The following is a 26271-nucleotide window of genomic DNA, read 5'->3' on the forward strand; positions in this document are numbered from 1 at the left end:
AGTCCCATCAATAGAACCTGGAGAGAAAACTCAAAAGTCCTGTTAACAGAGGAAGAAAGTACTATCCCCAAACCTAGGAGGAAATGGTCATATTGTAGATATGGTGATAGAGCGTGAAAACCTGGTCACATGCATAGGATAAGGATTTGGTTTAGTTTAGTGCAATGACATTTAATTTACTGAATGATGTTCTAATTCCATGCCTCAGAGAGCGAAGTATTCAGCTGATTTTAAAGGAGGAAAAGATAAAAGCGTGGGGGTCATCATTTGAGTGTGACATCAGGAAGATAGGAAAAGAGTCCTAAAAGGAAACTCTTGAAGTACACGCAATGGTAAAAGCTGCAGTGGTTAGCGACGTTCTCTTACCTTGGTACACCAACTATTCAACCGAATAAGATAAAGTTCTAGGGATGTTATTGAAAGGATTGTCATGTTACTTGATTCCTCTAGTGACAGCTGCTTATACACAGTTATACTACTTTTACAGATGCTTGCATATGACAAAAAAAGGATTAAAAGTAACAAAGTGATGCTTCAAACCATTTTTCTGGCAGCATTTAAGTTGACACGTGACTTAATTTCATATAATGACATGTATATTTCATATAATGACATATATATTTCATATGACATATGTGTGATATACAAATGTGAGCAAAGAAAACCAGTGAGCCAGGCTCTCCCAGAATCCTGAGGGCCTGAAAAGAATGAGCTTTAGAAGATCAATACCTAAGTTCTTTTGCTTTGCTTTCTGGTCTCTGAGTCTCTAGAACAGCCCCACCTCACCTTGTCAGGCACCAGTGGGAGTTAGTGCCTCGCTACCTCGAGTCTTATTCTTTTAAACAGAGATTTTTCACACTGTTTCTTGATTCCAGCAGCTGAGGCTCCAGGGAAATTGCCACAGAGAATGAGTGCTGCAGTGTAATTACAAGAGCTGGCAGCGCTGGTAGCAACAGAACTGGATCCCATCCAAGCTGCAGTGCAACATCCCAGTTACCATCAGTGGGAAACACACTCAGAGAATAGGCCTCATTGTTCGGAAGATTAAAAATTGACAAAAATTACAGCAAACAAGTTCCAACCATCCTTCATATTTCTTACAAAAGACTGCAGAGCCAGACCTCTCTAATGTGCCACTGAGCAAAATTACCACATCCACAATGGAAGCACTGTTTGTCCTGACAACTGCAAGAATACAGGCCATTTCATTCGGAGTGTTACAAATGGGTTTGGCTGACTTGGGCCTGTGTGCTGGATAGAGTTTGCATTGTGCATTTAAGGAGGTTACACTTCACTGGAAGCCTTTTTCCTTTAGGTACGGTTCAATTCTAGCTTCTAAGCTTCAAGCTGAAACTTTCACAAGGCTCATGAGCCAATGTAACTGCTCCTAAAATTAGTGTTTCATTAAGCTTTTGCACTGCCTGAGACAGAAAACTTCTGTAACACCTTTAGGAACAATCAAGAAACCACTTATAGATTAACATAGGTTTATATGGATAAATGTTTACCTTCTAAAAGCAAAGGCTGAAGTCAGCTGGAAATGTATACGCTCAACTGTGGATTGAAGGCAGCTTGAATTCCTTGTGCACAATGCACAAAGTAGCTCCACTCCCGTTTATAACCACTAAAATGCGTTCAAGAGGGGTGAAATCTGATACATATTTCAGATTCATACTTAAACATAAACATAAAGACATAGACATAAAGTTGCAGCCCTATGCTACTTTCTTGTCCTCCCCGCTCCCCTTCCTGTCCTCAACAGGACTGTATTGGGAGGATTTATGGCATCTTACCTTGGGTCTGCAATTGTGTTATAGGGAAGTATAAAACCACTTTGCCCCAGGGGAGGTTTTCAGCAGAATTCAGCCAATTCCAGTCTGTTCCTGTTCAATCTGATTGAAGTTGAATTGACTCCCACTATTGGAATCTAGAGACGAGCTAGATAAAAAGAATGTAAATAAAAACGACTACAAACAGTGAGTTTCAAAGCCAAAAGCTTAGAGACTTTTACTGAAAGCTCCCATATGCTTCCTCTTTGACTTAACGTGGGTTTTCTTTCTTAGGGAGTTCAGCCAGGGCAGGGCAATGGTTTGCACATCCCCATCTGCTGCTGGGATATCGCTTGTTTAGAGAACTGCTTAATCCAGGCTGGAAATTGAAAGGTAAACGTTAAATGTTTAACAAACTAAACTCAGAATATTAGCCAGGGTCACCCTATTTGTTGCTATAAACTAATTCGTTTATGGAGCAGAAAGCATCAACTCCCAATGTTTCTTGTCCTGAAGCAGTCGCTAAACTCCCGCTAATGGATGCGCTGTTGTCCTGCTATTTCCCTGAGCCCCATGTTAGGGTTTGGCAAATATTTACTGTTTACTTTGGAGATGGGTTTGAAACATTTCCTCACAAAGAGCATGGAACCATTTGCTTCAAATATTAGCTCCAAAGGGGATTTTTTCCCCTTATTTCTTCAGGTTTTTCCTTGTCAGTGCAAATAAAACCGCACGGGTTCAAGTGAGGGATGACAAACCTCGAGGGCCCTGTTTGTACTTGTAGCCCCCCGGCCCACACACCCTGTACAACCCCCATCTTTTTACTTACACCAAAGGCATAATTATGTCTTAAATACTTCAATACATCCTTAAATTACTTACATCATGCTGCTAGTGCAGACTAAAAGCACCTCGGTGGGGGATAGCCATGAGCGCAAAGCAGAGCTGAGGGAACCCTGCCCCTGCTCATGGCGGCTGGGGTGAGGGAGGCCGCATCCCTCCAGGGTCTGAATGGAGGGGGAGCACTGGCCCCTGCTTGCTTCTCCCCTCACACAGGGCTTGCTCTCAGACTGCGTTATTTGATGGAGTACGTTATATTTGTCCTTTGGGTTGGATTTAGCTAGGCCGTGACACACCTTTAGGCCAAACGCCCAGCTAGGCCACGCTCCCTTCCACCCCCCCCAGCCCCTCAGCTCACCAAAAAGGGGGACCTGCACCCCCAAACCTACCCCAGGCACTAAAGAAGGTCTCAAGTTGATGCTTGCTTACAGAGAGCACGGTAGGAGCTGTGTTTTACCTCAGGGATGTGCCCTGTCCTCAATAGCCCCCGGCCGGGGCGCCTGCGTCTGAGGAGAGCCACAGGGGTGTGGGCTGAGGAGACCCTGGGAGGGGGGAGAGGAAAGGAAAAGATTATTATTATTGTTATTATTATATTATTATTATTTACAATTAATTATTTAAAGCATGATTTCAGCCACCCATCGTTCCCTCAGGGGCTGAAGGGGGTCTGTGTGCGGGTCTGCGTGCGTTACTCGGGAGCAGCCGTTTGCAAACGCTGACATAAACCGGCACAGCTCAGCTTCAGGGCGCTGGTTGTCAGTGGGGCTGGAGGGCAGGGGTGACCGGGGGCAGCCGAGGGGTGTTGCTGCAGCGCTGCGCCATTACCGTGCTTTAATAATCCCTTAATGATTTCATTTAATGCTAATTAGTTTGTAATGATGATTTTCCCGCCTTTTCGCCCCTCTGCCGCTTTCAATAGGGGGTGGGCGGGCAGGGAGGGCCTCGCCCTCCTACTGAATAATTAATGACGTTCCCACCAATCCGCCGGCGGCGAGCGCGGCGTGGCCACGCCCCCTCATGAATACTTAACACCTTTGGGCCGCCATGTCGGCAGCGGCGGGCGGTACTGGTGGGGTTCCAGGTTCGCGGCTGGCCTCGCCTCCTGCGTGGCGAACGGGCTCCCTGCGGCGGTTCCGTGTCCGCGGGCCACGGGTTTCCACCGGGGTGAGCGGTTGGTGACGGCCGGTGAAGTGCAGTGGGGTTTGTGTGTGTGCACATCCTGCTGTGGGGTACCGCGAGGAGCATCCCTGCGGATTACGGGTGTTAGGACACCTATGGAATCATGGAATGCATCCCAGAGTGGTTTGGGTTGAAGGGACCAGTTACAACCCCTGCCATCTCAGTCTCCCCTCTGGCAGGTTCAAGCCATTCCCCTTGTCCTGTCCCCACAGGCCCTTGTCCCAAGCCCCTCTCCAGGTTTCCTGTAGCCCCTTTAGGCACTGGAGCTGCTCTAAGGTCACCTGTATCTTACGTCTTGGAGCCAAGCTGTGGTGTTGTAAATCAAACCCATGGCACAATATCAGTTAGCAGAAGCTGTGCTGCATGCAACAAGTAGTTAGGAATCGTTGTGCAGCGAGGAGATGCTCGTGCTGTAAGGCAGCGTTGGTCCATGGTGCTGTGATGGGAGCACCGTGGCAAGCTGCCGTGCTTTGTTAGGGCAGCAAACAGTTGGTATTCACTAAAAAGCTCGTTTAAAATAACGATTTCCTTTTACAAACCCTGCCTATAAATAACTGCTTCTGTTGGGGATAATTGAGTGAAACCCTCGGGAGAGGTTTTCCTGCTGCTTCGAAGGCAGTTCCCATACGATGGCAGCAGAGGGCTGCAGCTCGATTAAAGGACTATTCCCTGCAGGGTTTTCTCCCCCCAGAGACTGTTTGGGTTGGTTTGTTTGTGCTCTGGAATTCCACTGAAGGAAGAGCTTTCCTTAGCGAAACTGGAATAGAAACGAAGCAAAGGTCACCCCAAACCGAATGATGAATGGGACAGCATCATTTGGTATTATGACAAATGATAATGCTGCTTAAAGGAATGGCGTCGAGAGTGGGAATGACGATGATGGAAGCACGATGGCAGGATTTTTGCTGAGAAGAAGGTGAATTAGACAACGTGCCTGCAAGGCATCATCACAGCCTGAGCAGAGAGCAGGGCAGCACCAGCTACGTACAGCCTAAAGCCTTGCAGTATCCCTCTTTCTTTTTCCATGTGGGAGACAGCCAGCAGTATCCCTGCCGAGTATCCCTTCCTGCAGCTGGATTGTGCATCTGTTAACCCTTCACTCCTCCTCATCATCATCAGCCCTCTTTCCTGGTCTGTACCTCTGTTCCATCACAAGAGAGTTGCATTCCAGGAATGCCGGGATAAAGGATTTCAGACGTGTCCATTTATGCCCAGACCAATGTTCTGAGTGGTTCCCCCACTGCTTGGGGAAAGAACATAATAAAATGGGGCACGTCTGGAATACCCTGCTACAGCTTTCCGGAGCCTGACAGCGGTTTAAAGGTTTCCTGTGTCCAAAACCACATCCAAACATGTTTAATGTGCAGTGACGGACCTGCATTTAACTCCATAGTGATGGGCGTAATGAAGGACCACAGCAGCACCACTGCGTTCTGCAGTTTAATTGCATTCCAGGGTTAAAAGTATTATCTCCTGTTTGGTTTAAATTGGTTGAATGAGTCACAGCTGATTTCTTCTCCCATTTGAGGCTCTAATCTCCTCACTGTTTGTAAACTGGTTTGAGCTGACAGGATGAAAGCTAATAAGGGAAATATACAATTGAGGTGATGGTTCTGCTGGAGTGCTAACGGCTTATTCTATGCAGGAGGGGCTTTGCCTTGTGTACCTAATTTATCATCGCCCTGCCTACACCGAACGTGTGAGCATCATGATGTAACTGGTAAAAATACCAGCTCTGTCTCTGGTGCTCTGCTACTGCCGGGGGCAGAAACAGTGGCAGTGAGCACGAGCCTGTTGGGCACCTAAATCCTGTAGGAGGCTCGGAGGGAGCTGTAGATGTGCTGTGTATGAGCGTGTCATTAAATCATAGACCTACAGAGTGCTTGGGTTGAAGGCACCTTCAGGTCATCCAGTTCTAATCCTCTGCCCTGAGCAGGGACCCCTTCCACTGGAGCAGCTTGCTCCAAGCCCCTGTGTCCAACCTGGCCTTGAACACTGCCAGGGATGGGGCAGCCACAGCTTCTCTGGGCACCCTGGGCCAGCGCCTCAGCACCCTCACAGGGAAGAGCTTGTGCCTAATCTAGGTTGTTTTAGTGTGTGTAAGAGATGGAAACCACCAGCTCCTGAGATGGATGTGCCTGATACTTGCAGCCACCTTAGCAAGTGATTCCAGCCTGCATTGAACACCCCTTTCCCTGGAGCTTTGTAAGAGTCTCACAAATCCCAACCCATTTACATTGTTTGTGAGAAAGGAAACGATTCCCATCCGTCCTTCCCAAGTGAAGCAACATGAAGACATTTAATATACAACCAAGCGAGGACTTGAGGAGCCCTCATTCCCTGCTCCCAGTGGTAACCGAATCTTCATTCCCCAGCACTTGTAAAATGCAGTTTCAAAGCTGTGCATCTATTGGAGGTTTTATTCCACCACCCACAGGCCCTTTTGCAGAGCAATCTGCTCCCTGCTTGTTTGCTGTGCTCTTCATTCTGGGTCTGCATCCTGGGCACAAATCCATGTGGATTTGTGTAATGGAGCAGGTATTTCCCCCTTCTCCCTGTTTCTGGAAGATGGTTTGAAAACCATTTAGGATGAAACCTATTTGCTGAGAGCTATTTATATTTTTGCTTATTTATATATTATAGGGTATTTGCTTATATATGTATGTGTGTATATGTATAAATGGAATATATATATACTTCCTAATTATGTATCTGCTGCTTCTCTGCTGGAAAAAATAGAACAAGGCATTGGGACGGTCGAATTCTGCTCTTAGGTTGGAATTAACTCTCAGCTGGCTGCATTGTGGTTGTTTCCAGCCTGGAAAAGACTTCTGGGGAAGAGGGGATGGGCAGAGTGTGAGGGGTCAATGGGGAAATGAGAAGAAGCAGATATATTGCCTCTTCTTCCAATCCTGCAACACAGTTGTAGCCAGCAGGGATAAAGTTCTGCTTCAGAAAGGAAGGATTTAGCTCCTCAAGCAGAATCAAGGCCAAGAATGGGAGCTATAGATGCTATGAAACAGCCCCAGGCTGGGGAGTGGAAACAGCCATGGGCAGAACATGGTGTGTTCCCGTTCACACATCACAGTGAAGCAGCTGGGATACCAGGAGCTGCTTTTATGACAGCTCTGTCCCCTGTGCACATCCTCCTATCTCAGTGTATCTCTAATGATCTTTTCTGTTGTAGCGGGTGTGAAGCAGGACCCAATTGCTCCAGTTTGGGTGCCAGCTTGGCTATTTCTACGTGACACCGCAGTTTGCAGGGGAAGAGCATGGAATATGGGTAAGTCCTTGTCCTGGCTGTGCCCTTAGCAGCTACTCAAGGTGTAACACACACAGGAGCAGTGCTGTCAAAGCTGCCACAGAAGTCAATCTGTTGATGGCACAAGATGGGCCATTCCCTACAGTCCATCATCTCCTTTCATCACTGCATCATGCCCACACTTTTCATGTACCGTAGCAAAGGAAGCCCAAACACAGAGGTGTTCCCCAGAGCTTCCAGGTAATGACCCTGAAAGCGATTCAAGTTTTCAGCTACTGTCAAAACCAGGCCAAGCAAATTAGAGTCTTGATTCAAACCCCAATTACATTCGTTTTTATCCCAGCTGTGTCCTGGGAACACCTCCTGGTAATGATGTCTTATTGCTAAGGCAGCAGAGGACGTCTTCAAAAGTCCTTGTATTCTCATAGCATCCATTAAGAGAATCCAAGAGGAAAATCATTCCTCGAAGTTCACATAACAGCAGCAGCCGTCTTTTGCATGTTTTATTTTGAAAACAAAGCAGTCCAAAAGGAAGATTTTTCTTGTTTAATATTAAGACTGTATTCCATGCAGCTACTCCATAGTAAATACCTTGCATTAAAAGACAGTTAAAGTGCCTTTAGTCCCTTGAAATAGTCCAGCTGTGCTGTAAATTCAAGTATGTGGAAAATAGGCCTTTAGTTATTAAGAGAATATGTTTTGATCAGGGTCTTGCTCCCACTGATGTCAAAAACGGGGGGGTTTAGCCTCCAACTTCCATAGGAGCAGACCCCACCTCGCGCTGGTCTCTGGCAAGCCCTGTGCTGTGTTTGCCCACCACTTGCTGAGTGGCCAAGGAGCAGCTTCTTGGTGGCATTTTCTGCCCGCTGACCGGCAGCTGCCTTATGCCCAATGACACACTCAGCATTGCACGGTGCTTGGAAAGACAAATGGGGAGGCACAGCACTTGGTTGTGGTTTGCATCTTTAACCAGCTGAGCACCAGGCTGAGCACAGCCAACAGCCCATATTAGAGCTCTAACTTACACAGGTCAATATACACATGTATGTTACGCAGGCTGAAGCAACCCCAGACCCAATCCAGAGGGAAACCCCAGGATGTGGCTAGAGAAGCCCCAAGATTCAAAGCAAAATCCAACTCTTTTCATGTCATAATCCCCATCATCCTGTTCTTGCTCCAACACTCTAGACTAGCAAGATTAACCGGCATCTTGAAGTCAGAGTTTAACAGACAGCACAGGGATATTGGTCCTGATGCTTTTGACTTGGTGCAGCCAGCATTGTACTTGCACCCAGCCTCTTCTTTTCAACGTTAGAGGAGCGCTTCCTGATGGCAAAGGCATTTTTCTCTTTCTTATAGGCATTGGCAATGTTACCATTGGGTTTTCTGGAATTTAACAGACAACCTCTTCTCTTCCACTCTTCCAGATGTGAACTTCAAGTGCCCAGAGCTAGACCTCACATCAGAAGGTAGGGCAGAGTATTTCACCCTCCTTGAGACACAGTGTGTAAGTGCCTTGCTTCTCCAGGCTGGGCACTGGGAGATGCTGGTTGGCTCCAAACCTTCAGCTCAGAGCATGACTATGAGCAGAAACGCCTCCATCTACTCTACCCCAAGATCTTAGAGATGATGAAATGGAGCTGTTAATGCTCTACTTGACAATACCCTAAACCATATTCCTCAGTCAAAGAGAGAGCAAACATCTGGTGCATGGCTGCAGAACACCTTGGTTTGGTTTCTTTCTTTCCTTAAAGGAAAAAGGACCGTTTTAAACAGCCTTTTTCCCTCCAGGCACTCAGAACTTGGCCTCTCCCTTCAATGTAGGTGTTTTCCATATCTCAACCATTGCTGGGCAAGGCACTTGGATGTTGTTATTCTCCACCTGAGCACCTGATCCTCTTCTGAAGCCTTCCAAGACCCTGGCTGCAGGAATGCCCCAGTGTTTGACACAGCTTTATACATTATTTAAAGTCTGTTTTCTTTTAAACTCACAGCATTTCAGAACCCTTGGATGTTACCCAGCATTTCTAGGGCTTGTAGATGAGGAGGAGTACCCCAAATCTTCCAGTTTCTATGTGTGCATGGTCAGAAAAACAGGCAAACCAAGGCCATTATTTGGAAAGAGTTAAATCCAGAGCAAATTCCTTACCAGCTCATAACCATTTCAAAGGAGATCAGATCCTGGGCCTAAACTAGATGAAAGCATCCCTTTAAATTCTTTCTACTTCAAGGATACAGGGGGAAAAGCAACCTTCCAGCTGAAAGCTTTATTTGGGCATAAAGTTTCTCTTCAAACTATGTCTAAAGAGAGACTTTGTCTGGGCTGGAACAACTCGGCACGACTCTGACTTAGGCAGTTTGAGCGTGTTGGTGCCTTTATGCCATAAGATGCAGCCATGTCTCCCTAGTGGCTATGTAGGAGATAGTAGAATCTGGGTGTAAATGCCCCAAAGCAGCCGTATTTGTCTTGAACGGCTATAGGAGTCAGCAGATGAGAAGGAAAACACGAATTAGATGGCCCCTGCCTTTGGCAGCATCCCCCATCAGTGGCAGCTGGACCAGGCAGGGGATGAAATCTGCACCAAACCCATGATTATCGGAATAAAAAACTGAGGATCAAGAGAAAACGAATTAAAAAAGGGACAAAAGCCCCATACACCCAACACCTTTCGGGGGGGGAGAACTTTCACCGTCTATTGGACTTCGGTCTCCCCCATTTTTAACAGGAGCTTTCCTTAGTTTAGAGCGCAAGCTTTGTCTGTGGAAGTAGGGGGGAGTATTTCTGCGTGGAATTTGATGGCACAGAAGGAGTAGGAAACCCTGAGAGGTCTCATGTCAAAGTCCCTCGCTAGGGTCAGAGGCTGGACTCATTATCCTATGCCCAAATCCAGACTAGGGACCTGTCACAGGCAAAATAACCCAGCAGAAGCAATCCGCTGCCTCCAGAAGGCTCTAAACCCAGGATATTCGATGGTGTGAAGCCACCAGCGTGTGCCTTCACTCCTTATTTATGTGCCATGCCCACGGAGGACTTTGGATTCACTGCAGGACCAAGCCTGTGGGAGGACACGGATTCACTCATGCGCTGTCCCCATCCTCCTCCAGCAAATCCCACTCTGTTCCTGCTGCATTAGTGGCCACAGCACCAGGATGTGTTCGGAAGGAATCCAAGCTCTCTGGAATCACACTGCCTGCTTTAGGGCAAGGGTTATCATTAGCGATATAGCAAACTAATGAGATGCCAAAAAGTGCTTCAAAGCCATTGGCTCACAAACATCCCGAAGGGGAATCCTCTGCAGGGTTTTGCCATTAAGACAGAGCCGGTTTCCCTTTCTCCCAGGCAAGGGGTAGAAGCTGTTGCTTTGAAAGGAGAGGAGGGCCAGGGGGTTGAAGGCTGCAGGCTTCCCAGCTGCAAAGACAAAGCTAACCGTTGCCTGCCATAAAAGGAGGGGAGAGAGGAGAGAGGGATGGAGATGGCAGGGGAGAGAAGAGAAAGGGATGGAGATGGGAGAGGGTTGGTGAGCCCTGGGAGCCAGCCTTAACCTCTCCTGGGCCACCACCAGCACCTCTCCAGCCTCTCCATGGAGACGAGTGAATCAGCCCAGCTTTCCTGAGTGCAGGCAGCAAAAGGCATTGGTTTTGCTGTCTCCAAGAGCTTCCTGCTCGAGACAACCCCATGGTTTGCCCATAGCAAGATTTCTCCCCCCTTTGCTGCCTCTGTAAGGCTCCCGGTGGAGGAGGGAAGAGCTCAGCCAACACAGTGGGGAAAAGCCCAACCACAAACCGTAAACCCCTCTGTGAGCTGAAGAACTGACTGCCCTTCTTTCTACCCCACATCCAGGGCTTCAGTGCCAGGCTACAGCCAGTCCTATGGCCACAACCAACTGCCACCACTGCAGGCTCTGCTATCCCGTGAGGAATCCAGGCAAATCCAGCCCCACATCACCCCGACTCGCTCTTCAAATGCTCCATTGGGTCTTTATGCCTCTACTCGCTCTTTCTTTTCCAAGAGGGGAAAGACTTTGCAATAGGGTAACAGAAGACTCCAACGCTTGAGATATGGGAGGTTTGAGGCGCAGGGGGAGAAGCGTTCAGCACTGTTCTGCTTCCACAAAGCCCTCCTTCTCCTGGCTGGCTGGTTCCACCTCGGAGTACGTTGCGTGGTTGCTGTGATTTCGGAACTTCATGGCAGGCCAATGATGTGGCCTCCGCTGGGAACAGAAACAAAGAGGCATCAGAAGCTATGGCAGAGCCCTTCACGCCAAGCCCGCAGGGAAGTAGGAGTCTTGGTCCTGAAACAAGGACACTGCTGTCTTTGTGGAAGTAATAAATGCTAACAAGTACTTTCATGCTTAACCCCGTTCATTCCAACACATCCATCTCGTTGAGCTGACCCACTGCTAAGGTTAAAATGGGGGAGGAAAGGGAAACTTGAAGTGAAATCTCACATCAGCCTCAGAACAAGGATGGTCCGTGCCCGGCATGGCCACCACAAACACGTCAGCTTTGTGTGTCCTCTATCAGCAGAACAGGCACAGCTGCATTGCCCCGTCCCAGCCGGGTGCAGGTGAATGCATCCAACACTGCCAAGGGCTGCTAGACTGGTAAAGGCCACGAAGCTCAACTCCCTGCTTCCTGCCCCTGCAGACAGGGCAGATGGGGCAAAGCCAAGTGCTCAAGGAAAAAGCCAGGGAGCCATAAGGAAAGGCTGAGGGCTCGGTGTTGCTCACTCCCTCTGCAGCAGCTCCTACGCCAGCATTCAGCCCACTTCTGCCTGCCTTGGGATCCTACAGCAAGCGGTCTTCTGGCTTTTAACAGCAGATGGGGATGGTTGGACCCCCATCATTCCATGAATTAAACCCTTCCATTTAGAGCCTTCGCGCCACCACTTACACAGTAGCTGATGGCGTGACATCTAGCAGTGAAACCTGACAATTTTAGTCCCCAGCATCCAGCTGGGTAACTCTAAAGGCAGCCATCTCAGATGTGTTGTGGCTCCAAGAGAGCCACTCAGATGTGTCGACGGCTCCTGCAAGCAGGTGGAAGAGCGGAACGTCGCATGGGGGAAAAGAAAAGGCAATGTGTGAAAGAGAGCATGTGAAAGGGAGCAAAATAACAGCGTGTGGGAGGGGAGAGCCTAAGTTTAAAACATCATCAACGGGAGGTTGGGAGATTAGCTGTGACTGTAGGACCGTGAAAAGAAACTCAATCTGGACTCCATCAACGCTCCTCTTTGCTCCCCTGGAGAAGGCTGGGATTTGGGGTGACAGCAGAGGAAACCGGGGCGAGGGATCAGGCTCTCCACTCACCTCAATGAAGAACAGGGCAGCGGTGGACGTGGGGTGGCTGTTGATGTAAATCCCAGCCAGGATGATGACCGCGATGAGCAGCACGGCCAGGACGATCCCCACGATCGTGCCGCTGTGGAGCGGGGCGCTGGCTTGCCTGGAAGGAAGGCTGCTTCCCAGCCCTGCAAGAAAGGGTTCACTTCAGCCCGGGCCTGTGCCGGGACCTCGGGACAAGGAAGGGAAAAGCAAGGGAAGAGCTTTCAGAGCTCTGCACATAGGACCGGGCACTTCAACCGGCTCAAGGAGAGGGGAGGAGGCCCCAAAGGGCCGTCCGGGGTCCAGCATCCCTTGCAGATGACACGAGGAGCTGGGTTGAAGGCAGATTAAACCAGCACCATGCAGAACCCCATCTCCAATCCGCAGTCTTTATATACTGGCTGCTCACTCTGGTGGAAAGCCATTAGCCATATGCTGAGCTGGGGCCTCCGTGTGCCTCCCTTGCCCTCGGTCCTCAGCTATGAATATGCAAAAGAGCTACAGAGGATGGAGGTGGCACTTATGAACAGTGACATTACCACCCTTTGGGAGCAGTTTGGCTGGAACTGGGAAGACAAAGCATTCCAAGGGCCCCGTGCCTGCAAAGGAGCTGATCCTGCCCCCAGTTTGACTTCCCTGAGCTGCTTCCAGGTGAGCGGAATGGGCTCGCGGTTGGCACAGACCACAGTGCTTGCAAACCTGACATGGGGTGAGGAGGGCTCAGATCCTTCCCGTACCCTGGAATTAGTCAGAGCCTTATGGCAACGGTTCCCTGCCCTTGGGGCCGACGGACAGACTTTGAGTGAGAAAGGATTCATTGGAACAGGGATGAAAAAGGCAGAGCTGGGCTTGAGGACACTTCGTATTTGGGTTTTACACTGCTCTTTGGCACAGCTGAGGGAATTCAAAAGGAAAAAGGACTTTCCCTGTGCAGAAACTGCAGAGAAAGGGGATTACATGGAAAGAGAAAACTCATCATCTTCGTGTGCACAGCAGGACGAAGCGGGAGAAGCAGACAAACAGCACCAGGGTAAAAGAGATTTGGCCTGACTCTCACTTTCCACTCTCTGAAATGGTATTAATCAGGGTAAGGACAAGAGGAGCCTTATCTTGATCCCATCCTTTCTGCTCCAGCTGCCCACCCTTTCCACCCTGCAGCTCCCAGGGGATTTGATTTCACTTGGAATGCCTGCGAGCAGGCAGGGGGAGGATGAAGGGCTTACCTTCACTGCCTGCGTACTGAGTGAGCTTCGTGTCATCTGAATGAACAAAGGCAAATAAAGTTAGGAGGCACCAAGGATGTTCTGCACCTTCCCACCCGCTCCCACTATGGCGTTTGCAGCAATGAGTTGCTAATACAGAATCCCAGCCTGGTTTGGGTTGGAAGGGACCTCAAAGCTCCTCCAGCTCCAACCCCTGCCACGGGCAGGGACCCCTTCCACTGGAGCAGCTTGCTCCAAGCCCCTGTGTCCAACCTGGCCTTGAACACTGCCAGGGATGGGGCAGCCACAGCTTCTCTGGGCACCCTGTGCCAGCGCCTCAGCACCCTCACAGGGAATTGAAGGCTCCCTTATAGCAGGTTCTCAGTCATGGTGCCCATACATCCCAAATGAATCAATGGATGTTGTCACGCTATAGATGTCTTCCGTGGCGGCCCAAAATCCAATTCCATTTTCAGTCTCGTTCTGGAAGAACTGGGATATTTTGTACAAGGCTTCACACCTTGATGGGCTCCACAGCAGCACCCTCACGTGTCCAGCTGGAATCTCACCGCTTGGCTTCCACGCTGACACATGAGACATCCACAAACATCCCCGTGAGCGGCTCCAGCGAGCTGGGGAGGAGGATGCAGGGGGTGGGTCCTTCCTCTGCTTCACTTGTTCCTTGGCTGTGCGTCTCCAGATGAAGCTCGCTGCCTGATGCAGCTGGATGAGTGTTTGCTTCCAAGATCACCAATGAGCTCCGTGCCTGGCTCTGTCACAGAAAAGCCTCTTGTTCTTCTTCCAAGAACCGGCGATGAGTTGGGAAACCATCTCAGCGCTGGTGTCATGCTCCCCCCTTGCCTTTAATTGCTCCTTTCAAAGTCAGCTCTGTCAGCAGGAGCTCCGCTCGTCTGCCCAGCTCCTTCCCGCTGCTGAAGAACAATCAGGAGTGCTCCTTTCTATTTATTCTAATTAGCAGTTTGCTTTAGGGACTATTAAGCAGGCAAATGGAAGCGATACCTGCCGCTAGGATCCGAGGAGCCAGCCCTGTGTTAATAGGATTATCAAGCTTTAGAACATGGGTGTCTTGAGGGAAACTCAGGGCCTTATGCGGAGCTTTCCTGTGCTGGAATCAACACCATTCCCAAGCAGAGGGCAATCACAAGCCTGTGCTGTGTTATTGCCACTCTGATTGTCCTGGCGGCCCTGACACACCAGCTAAGACCAAGCACATTAAACGCATGAGCCCTGTAAACTGTATTGACCTCTGCTATGATGCTGGGGTTCTCCCCACCAGGTATCAGCTCCTTGTGGACCTTCTTAAACACCTAAACCGGCTGCGATGCAACTGTAAAACTCTCCCCACTGATGGGTTTCCTCTCCTCCTTTGCCACATCACCCCTCTCACCTTCTCCTTCCCATTGCCTCCTGTACTCACCCCAACCCTTGTGCTTCCAGACCTGCTTGTTCTTGGATTCATTTGGATATGAATGGGCTTCGGGGTGAAAAACCTCTCCAGGGATGAGCATCAGGGAGGCGGTACCCACGCGCTGGCCCCTACCTTCTGTAGTGAGGCTGTCAATGAAGAGCGAGGACGTGGAGGTGGTGATGTCCTCATCCAGCGGGGAGGAAGAGCTCTCAGGAGGTGCTGAGTAGTGCTCACCGGCTGCTAAATCCTCACAGGTCTTCTCGTCAGCCTGGGAAGAAACCAGACAGGAGCCACTTTGCCCTTGCTCTCCTCCAGCAGGAGCATCAGTGGGGACCGGACTCTGCTTCCCAGGCTTGGGGCTACCGAGCCCGAGGGCTTCAAACATCGGAGTGGAAGCAGGGGATGTGGTCCAGGAGTATGGAAGGGGCTGACCTAGGGGTTAGAGGAGGAAAAGGTTGGGAACCACTGAAGCAGGACAAGATCTGACCTTCTTGCATCACTGGGTGAGCTTACATAGGCCCTGTGACCCCCTTTCCCCTCACTCATCCCTCTCGGTTAAGAGGGAACAAAGCTGAGTTTTCAGAGGGAGAAACAAGAGAGAAAACCAACCCAAAGCAGAACCAGATGTTTCCTTAGAGCTGATCTTTCCGAGACAAAGAAACTGGTTCATCCAGCGTGGAGATAATTGGAGAGCAAAGAAAGTCACAAGGAGTAATTCCTTCATGCTTGATAGTGAGTAAGAGTCATGCTTCAGAAGGTGAAGAAAAACACATCCCAGAGCACTCCGACTGCACCACTTGGTAACTTAAGGAGGTCTCTGCACCTCTGCTGAATATCCAGCACCAAGGGAACAAGGCAGCAGCAAAGCAAACCCCGCGTGAGATGGACCAGCTCTTAACCATTCCCATACAGACATCCAAGTGGATCGGTGGTCCTGCTCTAATGGGAAAGGGCTATCTAAAGGGATGCTCAGCCTATTCCAGGCGTGGGTTAAGTGGAGCCAAGTGTGACTTTTAGGGGATGTGGCCGCTGGTTTCGCTGCAGATCAGCATCACCCCTAGCAGAGGACCTAAAAGTGACTCTTGCCCCAGCCTCACCTTCTGCCCGCAGCCATAGGACAACCACTCCTCACGGTACCGGTCAAAGCCGCTGGAACATCTGTGGACAAGAGCAGAATTAACCTGTGCCAGAGGAATTCGAGGGACACGGCAATGCTAAAGCTCCTTTGCCTACTGTGGGGGCACTGGTAGGGATTCCCAAGCTGCCCAAGAGTCCCAAATGCTGCCTCGATGGGTGTTTGGACAAGTAGCCAAGGGCTGGAAAGAGGAGATACAGGTTGACATGGGGATGTTGTATCTCGTAATACAGCTGTGCTGGAAGGACCCAAATGTTCCTCTTCACGGAGGAGGAAAAGGGTCAACACCGCTTCTCCGAGGTAAACAGAGAAGCAGAGAAATAGGAAAAATACAGGGACTGACTTGGACTTTCCATTCCCTGGACCCTGCCGCGATCTCCACGAGGGTTTGGTGGGGTTTTTCCAGCAACATCTGCGCAGGAAAAACACATTAAAGGAATTATAAATGAGCTCAGGAAAACACCAGCTCGAGAAATCCCTACAGCAAGAGAGGGATCGGAGGAGCACGCTGACCTTTGGGAGGTCTCCGGGGACAGCAAGCCGTGAATCAGGGGTTCACAGCTCATCCAAGCACTGCTTCACCCAACGACCAAGCAGGAAAAGGAGGAGAAACCACAAAACCCCACTCCAGGTCCTGCTGAGTCACTGGCATCTTTGCTTAAGGTGCTGTTCCGGTGACAATTATGGGCTCAGCAAAAGCAAAAGCACAAACCCCACTGTCCAGAGGTGAGTTACGAGGTTAACTCTGGGGTTAAATCACTGAATTCACTCCCTGGAAGCCACTCGATGAATTTCCTTGGGACAGATCCTGTTGGCTTTGCGAAGCCAGCCTGGTTGAGAGCCAGCAAGATAGCAGCAGGCTTGCTCCAGCTCGCCATGTGTCCTGTCCATGTGCAACCTCAGCTCTTCGGGACGGAGCTGCCAACACGCAGTTATGGCTGTGGGAAGCGTGGCCTTCAGCCAACACACACAAGCATCTGGAGAGGGGCTTTGGACAAGGGCCTGCAGGGACAGGCCAAGGGGAATGGCTTGAACCTGCCCGAGGGGAGACTGAGATGAGCTCTTAGGCAGAAGCTCTTCCCTGTGAGGGTGCTGAGGCGCTGGCACAGGGTGCCCAGAGAAGCTGTGGCTGCCCCATCCCTGGCAGTGTTCAAGGCCAGGTTGGACACAGGGGCTTGGAGCAAGCTGCTCCAGTGGAAGGGGTCCCTGCCCGTGGCAGGGGTTGGAGCTGGAGGAGCTTTAAGGTCCCTTCCAACCCAAACCAGTGTGGGACTCTATGAAAGATGAGCAACAGTGACTGAGGGTTTGGAAGCTGGGGTTTGCAAACACCATGAGGTTGGAATAAGCAGGATAGCAAAGCTCTTGAACCCTGAGGTTTCAGCCCAAACAAGACCCAGACTGAGCCACTGCCCAAACCCAGGTGTGGGTTTGCTGCAAAAGCCACATCTGGTTTCATGCATCTTGGCTGCAAGAGCATCCCGTTCTCTGATCTGAAGGGAGGAACCACACTGAACCACGCTGCCCTTGCAGGAGGCGGCTGGGGAAGGGGACCAGCCACTGAGCCTCCCTGGGAGATCCGAGCTGTGCCGCATGTGAGGATCTGTGTTACTGGGTCCCCTCCCCTGCCACGAGCTCTACATACAGATTTCAGCAGAATCTCATTAAACTCCTGCTCCCCATCACGCTGAAGGAGAGCACGGAGCAGAGATGCTGCCTGGCAGGGCCAGCCTCACCCCCCGCATCCTCTGTGCACCCCTAAACTGGCACCAGTAACCCCCCCCCTTGCTATGTCTCATCCCCAACAAGGAGAACATGATAAGCATCCCCCTCTCTGTGACCTACCTGAAGCTGGAGGCTGTCCCGGGCTCCCTGCCCTGCACTTTGGGCTCAAATCACAGCCTAAAGCAGGACAAGTTTCCCCCCTTTAAGCTCACTGATTCACATAAGAAATGTGAATCTTGCTTCTGGTCCCAACTTGTTCCAGCTGCTGCACTGAAACATCAGGACCGAAAGCCCCAGGGTTGGGAAATGTCTCCTTCCTTTCAATGGCTTGTAGCTGGAGACCAGCTCACAGCATCACCAGGGCTGTGAGCCTGAGAGCAGCACCAGAAAGCAACAGGGAAAGGAAAAGAGTAATAAAAGCCCATGAGCACTGATCCAGGCACCAAGCCCGGAGCTGTGCTTGCACTCCCAGCTATAGGAAAGTGAGCAAGAGAAGAGGTGGGGAGGAAACCCATCCCTGGTACCTCTGCAGGACGTGGCACCAGCTGCAGTTGAAGGTCAGCTCCGAGCTCATGCACATTTCGCAGCTCTCATGCTGGAGACAGGCTGTAAAAGAGAGAGGAGACACAGTGACACAGCAGCATGGGCACGGGTACCATCCTGTGTCACAGCAGCATGGGCACGGGTACCATCCTGTGTCACACCAGCATCTGCATGGGCACCATCCAGTGACACAGCAGCATGGGCACGGGTAACATCCAGTGACACAGCAGCATGGGCACGGGTAACATCCTGTGTCACACCAGCATCTGCATGGGCACCATCCAGTGTCACACCAGCATCTGCACAGGCATCCGCTGTGCGCTGGTGGTGTGGGCAGAACCAGAGCATCAGCAAAGTCTCTAACCCAACCTCTCTGCTATGGGCCTGCAGACACCTCTCTAGCAGGATGAGCTCCCAGTCCATCTGTAAACCTCTTCCCATCCTGTTTAACTGGGAGGTAAAACGCAGCTGAGACTGACAGCACTTCTATTACACAGAGGGTGTTGAGCAGAAGGAAGGGAGCGATACAAACAGCTTAACCCTCTGTTGCTGTGTCCATAGTAAGTAGCTCTGCAAGAATACCTCCATCTGATGAGGCTGACCTGCTTGGAGAGTCCAGCCCTGGCTGGAAAACGCAGTCTGTCAAGAAAAGCACAGAAACTGGTGGTTTCTGTGCCCCAGAGCTGCCCTCCTGACCTGAACGAGCCTAAACATGAAGCCCCCAGAAGGAGAAGTGGCCTCCAGCTCTCCCCAGCCCTGTGGCTCCTCTGGAGATGCTGCTCTCAGCATCCCTGCCTGCTGGGGAGGACGAAAGAGCAGGGTTTAAGGAGAAGAAATAGAGCTATTTCTGGATGCTTATTTATGATGTGCTCTGCCGTGACCCTGCTGCTGCTGCCGCTGTCACCCCATGCCCCGGGGAGGCCGTTTCCATGCATAACCCTGGTATCTCCAGACACATTCCCTCCCTGCTCTGTATCCATGGGCTTCGTGATGGCTCACATGTGTCCTTGGATCCCAGCACTAAAAATGGGGCTGCTGAACAGCATCCCGAGATATTCCATCTGAGTGTGGAGGCGTCCGAAACAGCTCATAGGCAGACCTGAAGTGAACCGGTGTCCAGCGGGATTAGCTCAGCTTGTGGAGCAAAGAGAAGGAGTTCTGCTGGATGGGCAGGTGGGAAGAGCAGGGAAGAGGGAATTAAAGGCCTAGGGTGAAAGGGGATCCGTTGGTGAGCAACAAGAGCCATCAACCCAACATGAGGAATGGTGCTGGCAGTGGCATGGAGCTTGGCTTGGGGCCATGTGGGGCCACGGTGCTTGACAGCACGGCTCTCATGGCTTAGCTGGGGAGTGCTGAGTGGTAGGGAAGGAAAACTGCCTGCAGATCCCTTTTCCCAGCTTTTCCCACGCCCGCTGGGCTTTGCTGCATCCCAGGCTCCCATCCTGGCTCCAGAGCAGCCAGCCTGGCACACACATGGGATTTGGCCGAGGCTGAGTCTGAGCTGATCAACCCAAACAGGGCTGCAGGCACAAGATGGCAGGGGTTGGAACTGGATGATCTTAAGGTCCTTTCCAGCCCAAGCCATTCTCTGATTCTGTGTTCAGTGACAGCCATTCAGAGACCTTCAGGATAAGTGGGGGACCCTGCTTGATGCTCACCCTCCCTCCATAGCTCCCAGCCATCGGTTGATGGGTGACAGCCACACACCCCCAGTACCCACTGAACCTGCCTCCTCCAGCCCTCGGCTCCACATAGGAGGCTGCTGTAGCTGCTGGGTGAAACCATGGGAGGAAAACAGCCTTCAGGGCACCACCCCAGCTGCATTGTCCCATCACTGCGGTCCCCAGGGCCCCATTGCCCCATCACTGTGGTCCCCAAGCGTGTCTGACTCACTGGGCAGGGGGGTGAACTCCACGGCTGACAGGTTGGTGATCTTGCTGGTGTCCAGCTCCACGCGATGGTACTCGTAGATGGTCCGGCGGCGGGACTCTGAAACATGGAGCCTTGGCTATAGACCAGGCACGAACCCACCCTTGGCACCCTTCTCCATCCTGCAAAGGGGGTTACCCCGCTGCTGCTGACTCCCACTTGGAAGGCAAAGGCGGCCCCAGCTCTTGGGGTTGTTCCTATGGGAGAGGAGCGTATGGAGGCTGCAGGGAATCATGGAAGAGTTTGGGTTGGAAGCGACCTTCAGCGTCATCTCCTCCGCCCCCTCTGCAATGAGCAAGGACATTTCCAACCAGGAAGCAATGCAGGATGCGCTGCGGGGCAGAGGGATGTCAGGACACAGATCTCCCCATCCCTGTTTGCTGGGAGGAGCTTGGAGCTCGCTGTGCCCCTGTCCCTGAGCAGAGGTGGATGTGGTCCAGGCCAGCATCGCTCTAAACAAACACATTTCTCATCAGTGACTCATGGGGCTGTGAACCTCCCCCTGCGCAGCGCCGGCTGCAGCCGCTTCTCCACGGCCTCCTCCTTCCCCATTTCCTTCTCTTTCATGACGGGTGTCCATGCAGCCGAGCCCCACACATCTCCTCACACTCCTTGCTCCCTACCATGAATCTAAGCAGTGCATCCTCCTGAAGTGCCCCAAGGTGAGGACATCCCATCTCTCCTTCCCCAGCTGTGATCCCAGGGGAGCTGTGCCATCCCTGTGGGATCCGCTGCTTCCCTGCCCCAGCCTCCCCCGGTTCCCCCAGCACAGTGACCCACCAGGCACGTCAGGAGATGGGTTGAGGACCATGAAGGCATCAGAGAGGCCGGCTTTCACGGGGTGCTGGGCGGCACTGATCTGCAGAACTGGCACGGGGATCTGCAGCCAGGGAGAGAGGATGTGGTGGAGGTGATGGAGGTGATGGAAGTGATGGAGGTGATGGAGGTGATGGAGGTGATGGAGGTGATGGAAGTGATGGAAGTGATGGAGGTGATGGAGGTGATGGAGGTGATGGAGGTGATGGAGGTGATGGAGGTGATGGAGGTGATGGAGGTGATGGAAGTGATGGAAGTGATGGAGGTGATGGAGGTGATGGAGGTGATGGAAGTGATGGAGGTGATGGAGGTGATGGAGGTGATGGAAGTGATGGAAGTGATGGAGGTGATGGAGGTGATGGAGGTGATGGAGGTGATGGAGGTGATGGAGGTGATGGAGGTGATGGAAGTGATGGAGGTGACAGACGTGACGGATGTGATGGCCGTGATGGACCCTGCTCCCGCTGCTGCTGCAAATGTCTCCAGTGTTTTGGTGGCACTGGGAATGCCCGGACCCAGTGTGTGGATGGTTATAACAGGGCCCCTCCTGCTGTGCCTTCCCCAGCAGAAGCATCTCTCACCTCCTTGTACCCAAAGACGATCCTGCCGGTGCTGTACAGCGCTGCCTGGAAGGTGAAGCTGCCCATGTCCTCCTTCCCCTGAAGATAGACCTTGTCCCACTGCACCACAAACGCCGTCCCTGCAGGAGAGACCAGAGCACATCAACCCCTCACCTCTGATTGCTCCCGTTCCATGAGGATGGAGCGGGAAGCTGGGATGCTCCAGGAGCCACCCCGGTGTGCGCTGGGGTGGCCGGAGCCGGACTCACCATTATCCATGTACTGGACGGTGGAATTGCGGGAGAAGCTGGGGTTGAAGTTGGCCATGAGGGGAGCCACGTACTGCGTGGCTGTGAGCATCCGGTGGATGACGTCCCCCATGAAGATGAAGCCTGAGCGAGCAGAGGAGGGTGAAGAGCGCCCGGCCCCTCCTTCCTTCCCTCCTCTGACCCCCACCTCCCTGCCCTGCCTCCCGCAGCATCTCCCCAATGCCTGTGTGACCCCTGCATCCCCGCAGCCTCTGGTACCTGTGGCAGGGCTGGGGTTACACTTGGGGTGCAGGGAGAGAGCTCAAAGGGCTCTTGGGGGCTCAGGGTTGGACTGGATGATCTTCAGAGGTCCCTTCCAACCCTACTGATTGTGTAAGGTTGGAGTCAGCCCCAGAGCCATGTCCTCCCACTATGGGAATGACAATGGAGCATGCACACCCCATTGCATCCCACCCCATCCCATTGACCCCATCGCATTCCACCGCATCCCATTAACCCCATTGCATCCCACCCCATCCCACTGACCCCATCCCATCGACCCCATCCCATCCCAACTCACCACCCGTCGCTATCGTGACCTGCCGCAGGAGGTGGCCGTAGAAGGGGAAGTCGAAGGAGAGGATGATTCTCTATGGGAGGGAGATGGGGTGAGAGCCCGTCCCGCAGGACATGGGCTGGGGTGCAATGGGATGGGTCGGGGCTCACCGATGCCTGTCGGTGCGTGTTGGAGAGGATCCCATGGATCTTCACTTGGCTCCTGTTGGCTGTGGCCAAGTCAACCCACAGCCCCCTCAGACGAGCATCCGCCGGCCCATAGACCCGCGACACGTAGTAGCTGTGGTTGTCCTCCTGCGGTGACAAGGGGCGATGGTACCCGGCTGGCCCCATGGAGACCCCCAGGCAGGGCTCAGGGACCCCATCTCAGCACAAAGCAGCCATAAACCAGCACCCAAAGCCCAGTGTGAAGCCTGCAAAGGGCTCTGAGCAGTAGGAGAAGGTGCAGAGAGCACCATGAGACAACCGAGAGCAGAGGCCGGCTGGCAAGAGGGAGCCGTGACTCAGAGAGACCTCAGCTGAGCAGATGCAGCCTTCCCGGGAGGAAAACATCCTGCTCCCGAGCCAGGGCTGGGAATTACACACGGGAAGTGAAGCCAACAAGTGAGGATGGGGAAACCCAGAGGAAATGATTACCCTTGGAACAGGCAGCGCAGGGAGAGCAGCAGAGTGGGAGCGAGGGGCTGAGCATGGGGACACGGGGCTGCATCCCCGGAGCACGGGATGGGACACGGCTCCATGTGAGTGGTCAAACCCCTCCTTGCTATTCCCAGGCTCCCAGACCCCCTTCCCAAGCAGACCAGAGCATGGAGCACACAGCAAGAGCCGTCTCCAACCAGCCAGGGACCTGCCGGAGGACGCACATCCCCAGGCAGACCACAGCATCTCTCCCTAGGGACCTGTTCCCTGTGTGAGCCCATGCCAGAGGCAGGGAATGACCCATCAGCCCAGGATGCAGTGGGTAAAAATGAGGCAGTAAAGCTCTGTGTTACTCCCAAGGGAGCGATTATAGCCCCTTCCTGCTCCCAGGCCTTCCCAATATATTCCCAAGAATCAAGAGGGGATATAAGCAGGGCCGGGATTGCGGAGGAGCTGACTCACTTGAGTGTCCTCATCCATCACCTTGCTTTGGATAGAGCAGGAATTAGGAGAGGGTTTGGACACACCAGTGAGCGGGGCAGGGTTTTGGGCAGGACTTGGGGATGCCCAGTAGCACATCCCCCTTCATCCTTCATCATCCCAACATTCCAAACCTGGAATACTTTGGGAAACCCCTCTGGGCTGGCACCCACGGGCTGGACACAGCGAGATGCAGCAATGTCCCTGACCTGGCCCATGGCTCCGAGTGCCCCAGCAGGGAATTGCTGCCTTTTCCTCTGGAAAGCACGAGCGCCATCGCTCCCACCCTGCGGCTCCATTGCTGGGTTTGGGCTGCTTGGGTTTTGCCTTTAAACGCTTCCACATCAGGGACTTTGCTGGTTTCTGGCCCCTCTCCATCCCTGATGCTCCCAAGCTGGGGCTCCAGGCAGGAGCAGCCCCAGCCCTTTCTCCCCTCCACACCAGGCCATGGAGGCACCAATCCCATTGAATCCATGAGGGGCAAAACCACCAGGACAAGTCACCGCATCCTCCATGAGGAGCCAGCCTCAGCCACGCATCCAGAGCCAGGTACCCTGCGATCCCGCGATCCCATGAGCCCATCCCGTAGGGATCAGCGGCAGGCAAACCCCCTCGGTTTCAAGGGACACAAATAACCAGGAGCTAATTGAGGGCAGGTAATTAGGCAGGGCTGGATGGGGGAGCCAGGGCTGCTATCCCAGGAGGGGCCACTGCAGTGCTGCATCCAAACCCACCAGCTTCCAGCACCCCTCAAGCCCCATAGCAGCATCTCCCTGCACACGTGGCAAGTGGAGCATCCCCAGCTCCTCAGGATGGGAAGGGATGACCACAGGGCTCGGGGTGATGCCCAGGGCACCTCCCCACTGGGCTGTAATTACCCTCCTGGATCCAGCCCCATGCATTAAATCAAAGCCAACATCTCCCTGCCCAGCCTGGAAATAGCTCCCAGCAGTCAGGCACCGGCTGGATCCTGCCTCGCTGGGACCAGATTCCCCCTTCCCAAGGGTGGATCCCGCTGAGGGGGTCCCCACTCACCACGATCCGTGTCTCGTTGGCCGGCAGCGTGTCGATGGCCAAGCTGCCCCCCACCAGGTCCTGGCTGATGTGGGTCCCCTCGTGCCCAGGGCCTTCACCCATCGCTGGGCTCCCAGAGGGGTGTCCTGGAGGTGGGGGGGCACAGGGATGGGTTATCAGGGTCCCACAATGGGAGTAACCCCCCCCAAGCAAGGCAGCTTCTGCTTGGGTGACACGAGTTTGGGGGGGTCTCAGCCCCCCCTCGCTGCAATGATGGAGGCAAAGAGAAGGCTCCCCAGGTGAGGGATGGGTGCAGGGATGGGTGATGGACACCCATGGCCATGGGAGGAGAGCTGCCATGGGGGGGTGGAAGGACACCCCCCAGCTCATTCACACCCGCACGAGGTGCCGGAGATGGGGAAGATGTAGCTTCAACCACCAGCACCAGTGGCCGTGGTCCAGAGCCATCCATCCCCAAATCCGGGCTGGAATGGGGTCTCAGGACCCAGAGCATCCATCTCCAAAAGAAACACATCCCTTGTTCCTCCCTGCCCGGCTCCAGCCCCAGGGAGATGGAAAACATGGAATCGATGGGGGGGGCGGGTTGAACAAGCCATTTGGGACCAAACCTCCAGAGATCCATGGCACTTCCCTGCGGCTCCTGGTGGAGCCAGGACACCCATCCCCAGAGACTGGGACAGCAAAGACACGCGGGGGGGCTGCTCCATCACCCCTGGGACAGGGTCCCCCCCTTCTCCCCATAGGGAGCTCGTTGCTGCCTGAGGAGCTCGGAGCCATCCCGTGGGGCTGGGCTCTATTCCCAGCTCCTCTGGGAGGGGAAACTGAGGCACGGAGGAGCCGGCAGCCCCCTGGGGTGAGGAAAAGGGGCTCAGTGCTTGGGGGTCCCCACGGGGGCACTGAGGGGGACCCAGCCCTGGCCCATGCTGGGGGCTCAGTGGGACCCCACAGAGACTCGAGTGTGTCCCCCCCCCAGTCTGCATCCACAGCCACGGGTGGGGGGCTCCGGGGTGGGGGCTCCCCAGCAATGGGGCCACAGCCTCCCCCCCAGCCCCACCGCTGCACCCCCCGTTCGGGTCCCTCGCCCCCTCCGCACCCCCCTACCTGCGCCCAGCGCCGCGCGGAGCAAGCAGAGCAGGATCAGGCCCCCCCAGCGCATGGTGCTGGGGGGCTGCGGGGCCCCCCCTCGGGCCCGGCGCTGCTGGGGGGGGGGGTCAGAGCCCCGCCATCGACCGGTACCCGCGGGAGCCGCGCACCCGCCGGGAGGGAGCGGAGCGGGAGCGGAGCGGGGCGGGAGCCGGGGGTGGGGCCGGGGCGGGGCTGGGGCGGGGCTGGGGGGGGGATCCCGGGGCCGGGGGGGGATCCCGGGGATGGGGAGCCCCGGAGCGGGGACGGGATCCAAGGAGCGAAGCGGGGATCCCGGCGGGGGGACCCCAGCCCCGGTCCGGGCAGGGCTGCGGCCGCCCCAGGCCCGGTCTCCATCCCCTCCCTGGGGGGGGGGCAGCAGCGCAGCCGGGGGTCCCGCAGCCCCGTCCCCATTGCGGGCAGCCCCGGCCGGTGCCGCGGTGCCCCGGGGTGGGGGGTCC

The 26271-nt window shown here is 53.5% G+C and overlaps 1 protein-coding gene across 1 annotated transcript; it reads right to left on the reverse strand.

Annotated features, from left to right (window-relative positions):
- Positions 1 to 11141: 11141 nt before the first annotated feature.
- PLXDC1 (plexin domain containing 1) lies at positions 11142 to 25844 on the reverse strand (the record flags this gene model as incomplete). The annotated part of the gene is made up of 14 exons (XM_080633491.1): positions 11142 to 11261; positions 12360 to 12520; positions 13598 to 13633; positions 15138 to 15273; positions 16103 to 16163; positions 18387 to 18468; positions 20299 to 20394; positions 21115 to 21214; positions 21732 to 21850; positions 21980 to 22102; positions 22539 to 22608; positions 22685 to 22828; positions 24689 to 24813; positions 25790 to 25844. 14 exons carry the CDS (start codon positions 25842 to 25844, stop codon positions 11142 to 11144), a joined length of 1428 nt encoding a protein of 475 aa, XP_080489617.1.
- Between the last annotated feature and the right edge of the window lie 427 nt (positions 25845 to 26271).

Source organism: Psittacula echo (assembly GCF_963264785.1).
Source record: "Psittacula echo genome assembly, chromosome: 23".
In the NCBI taxonomy this organism is placed as follows: domain Eukaryota; kingdom Metazoa; phylum Chordata; class Aves; order Psittaciformes; family Psittacidae; genus Psittacula; species Psittacula echo.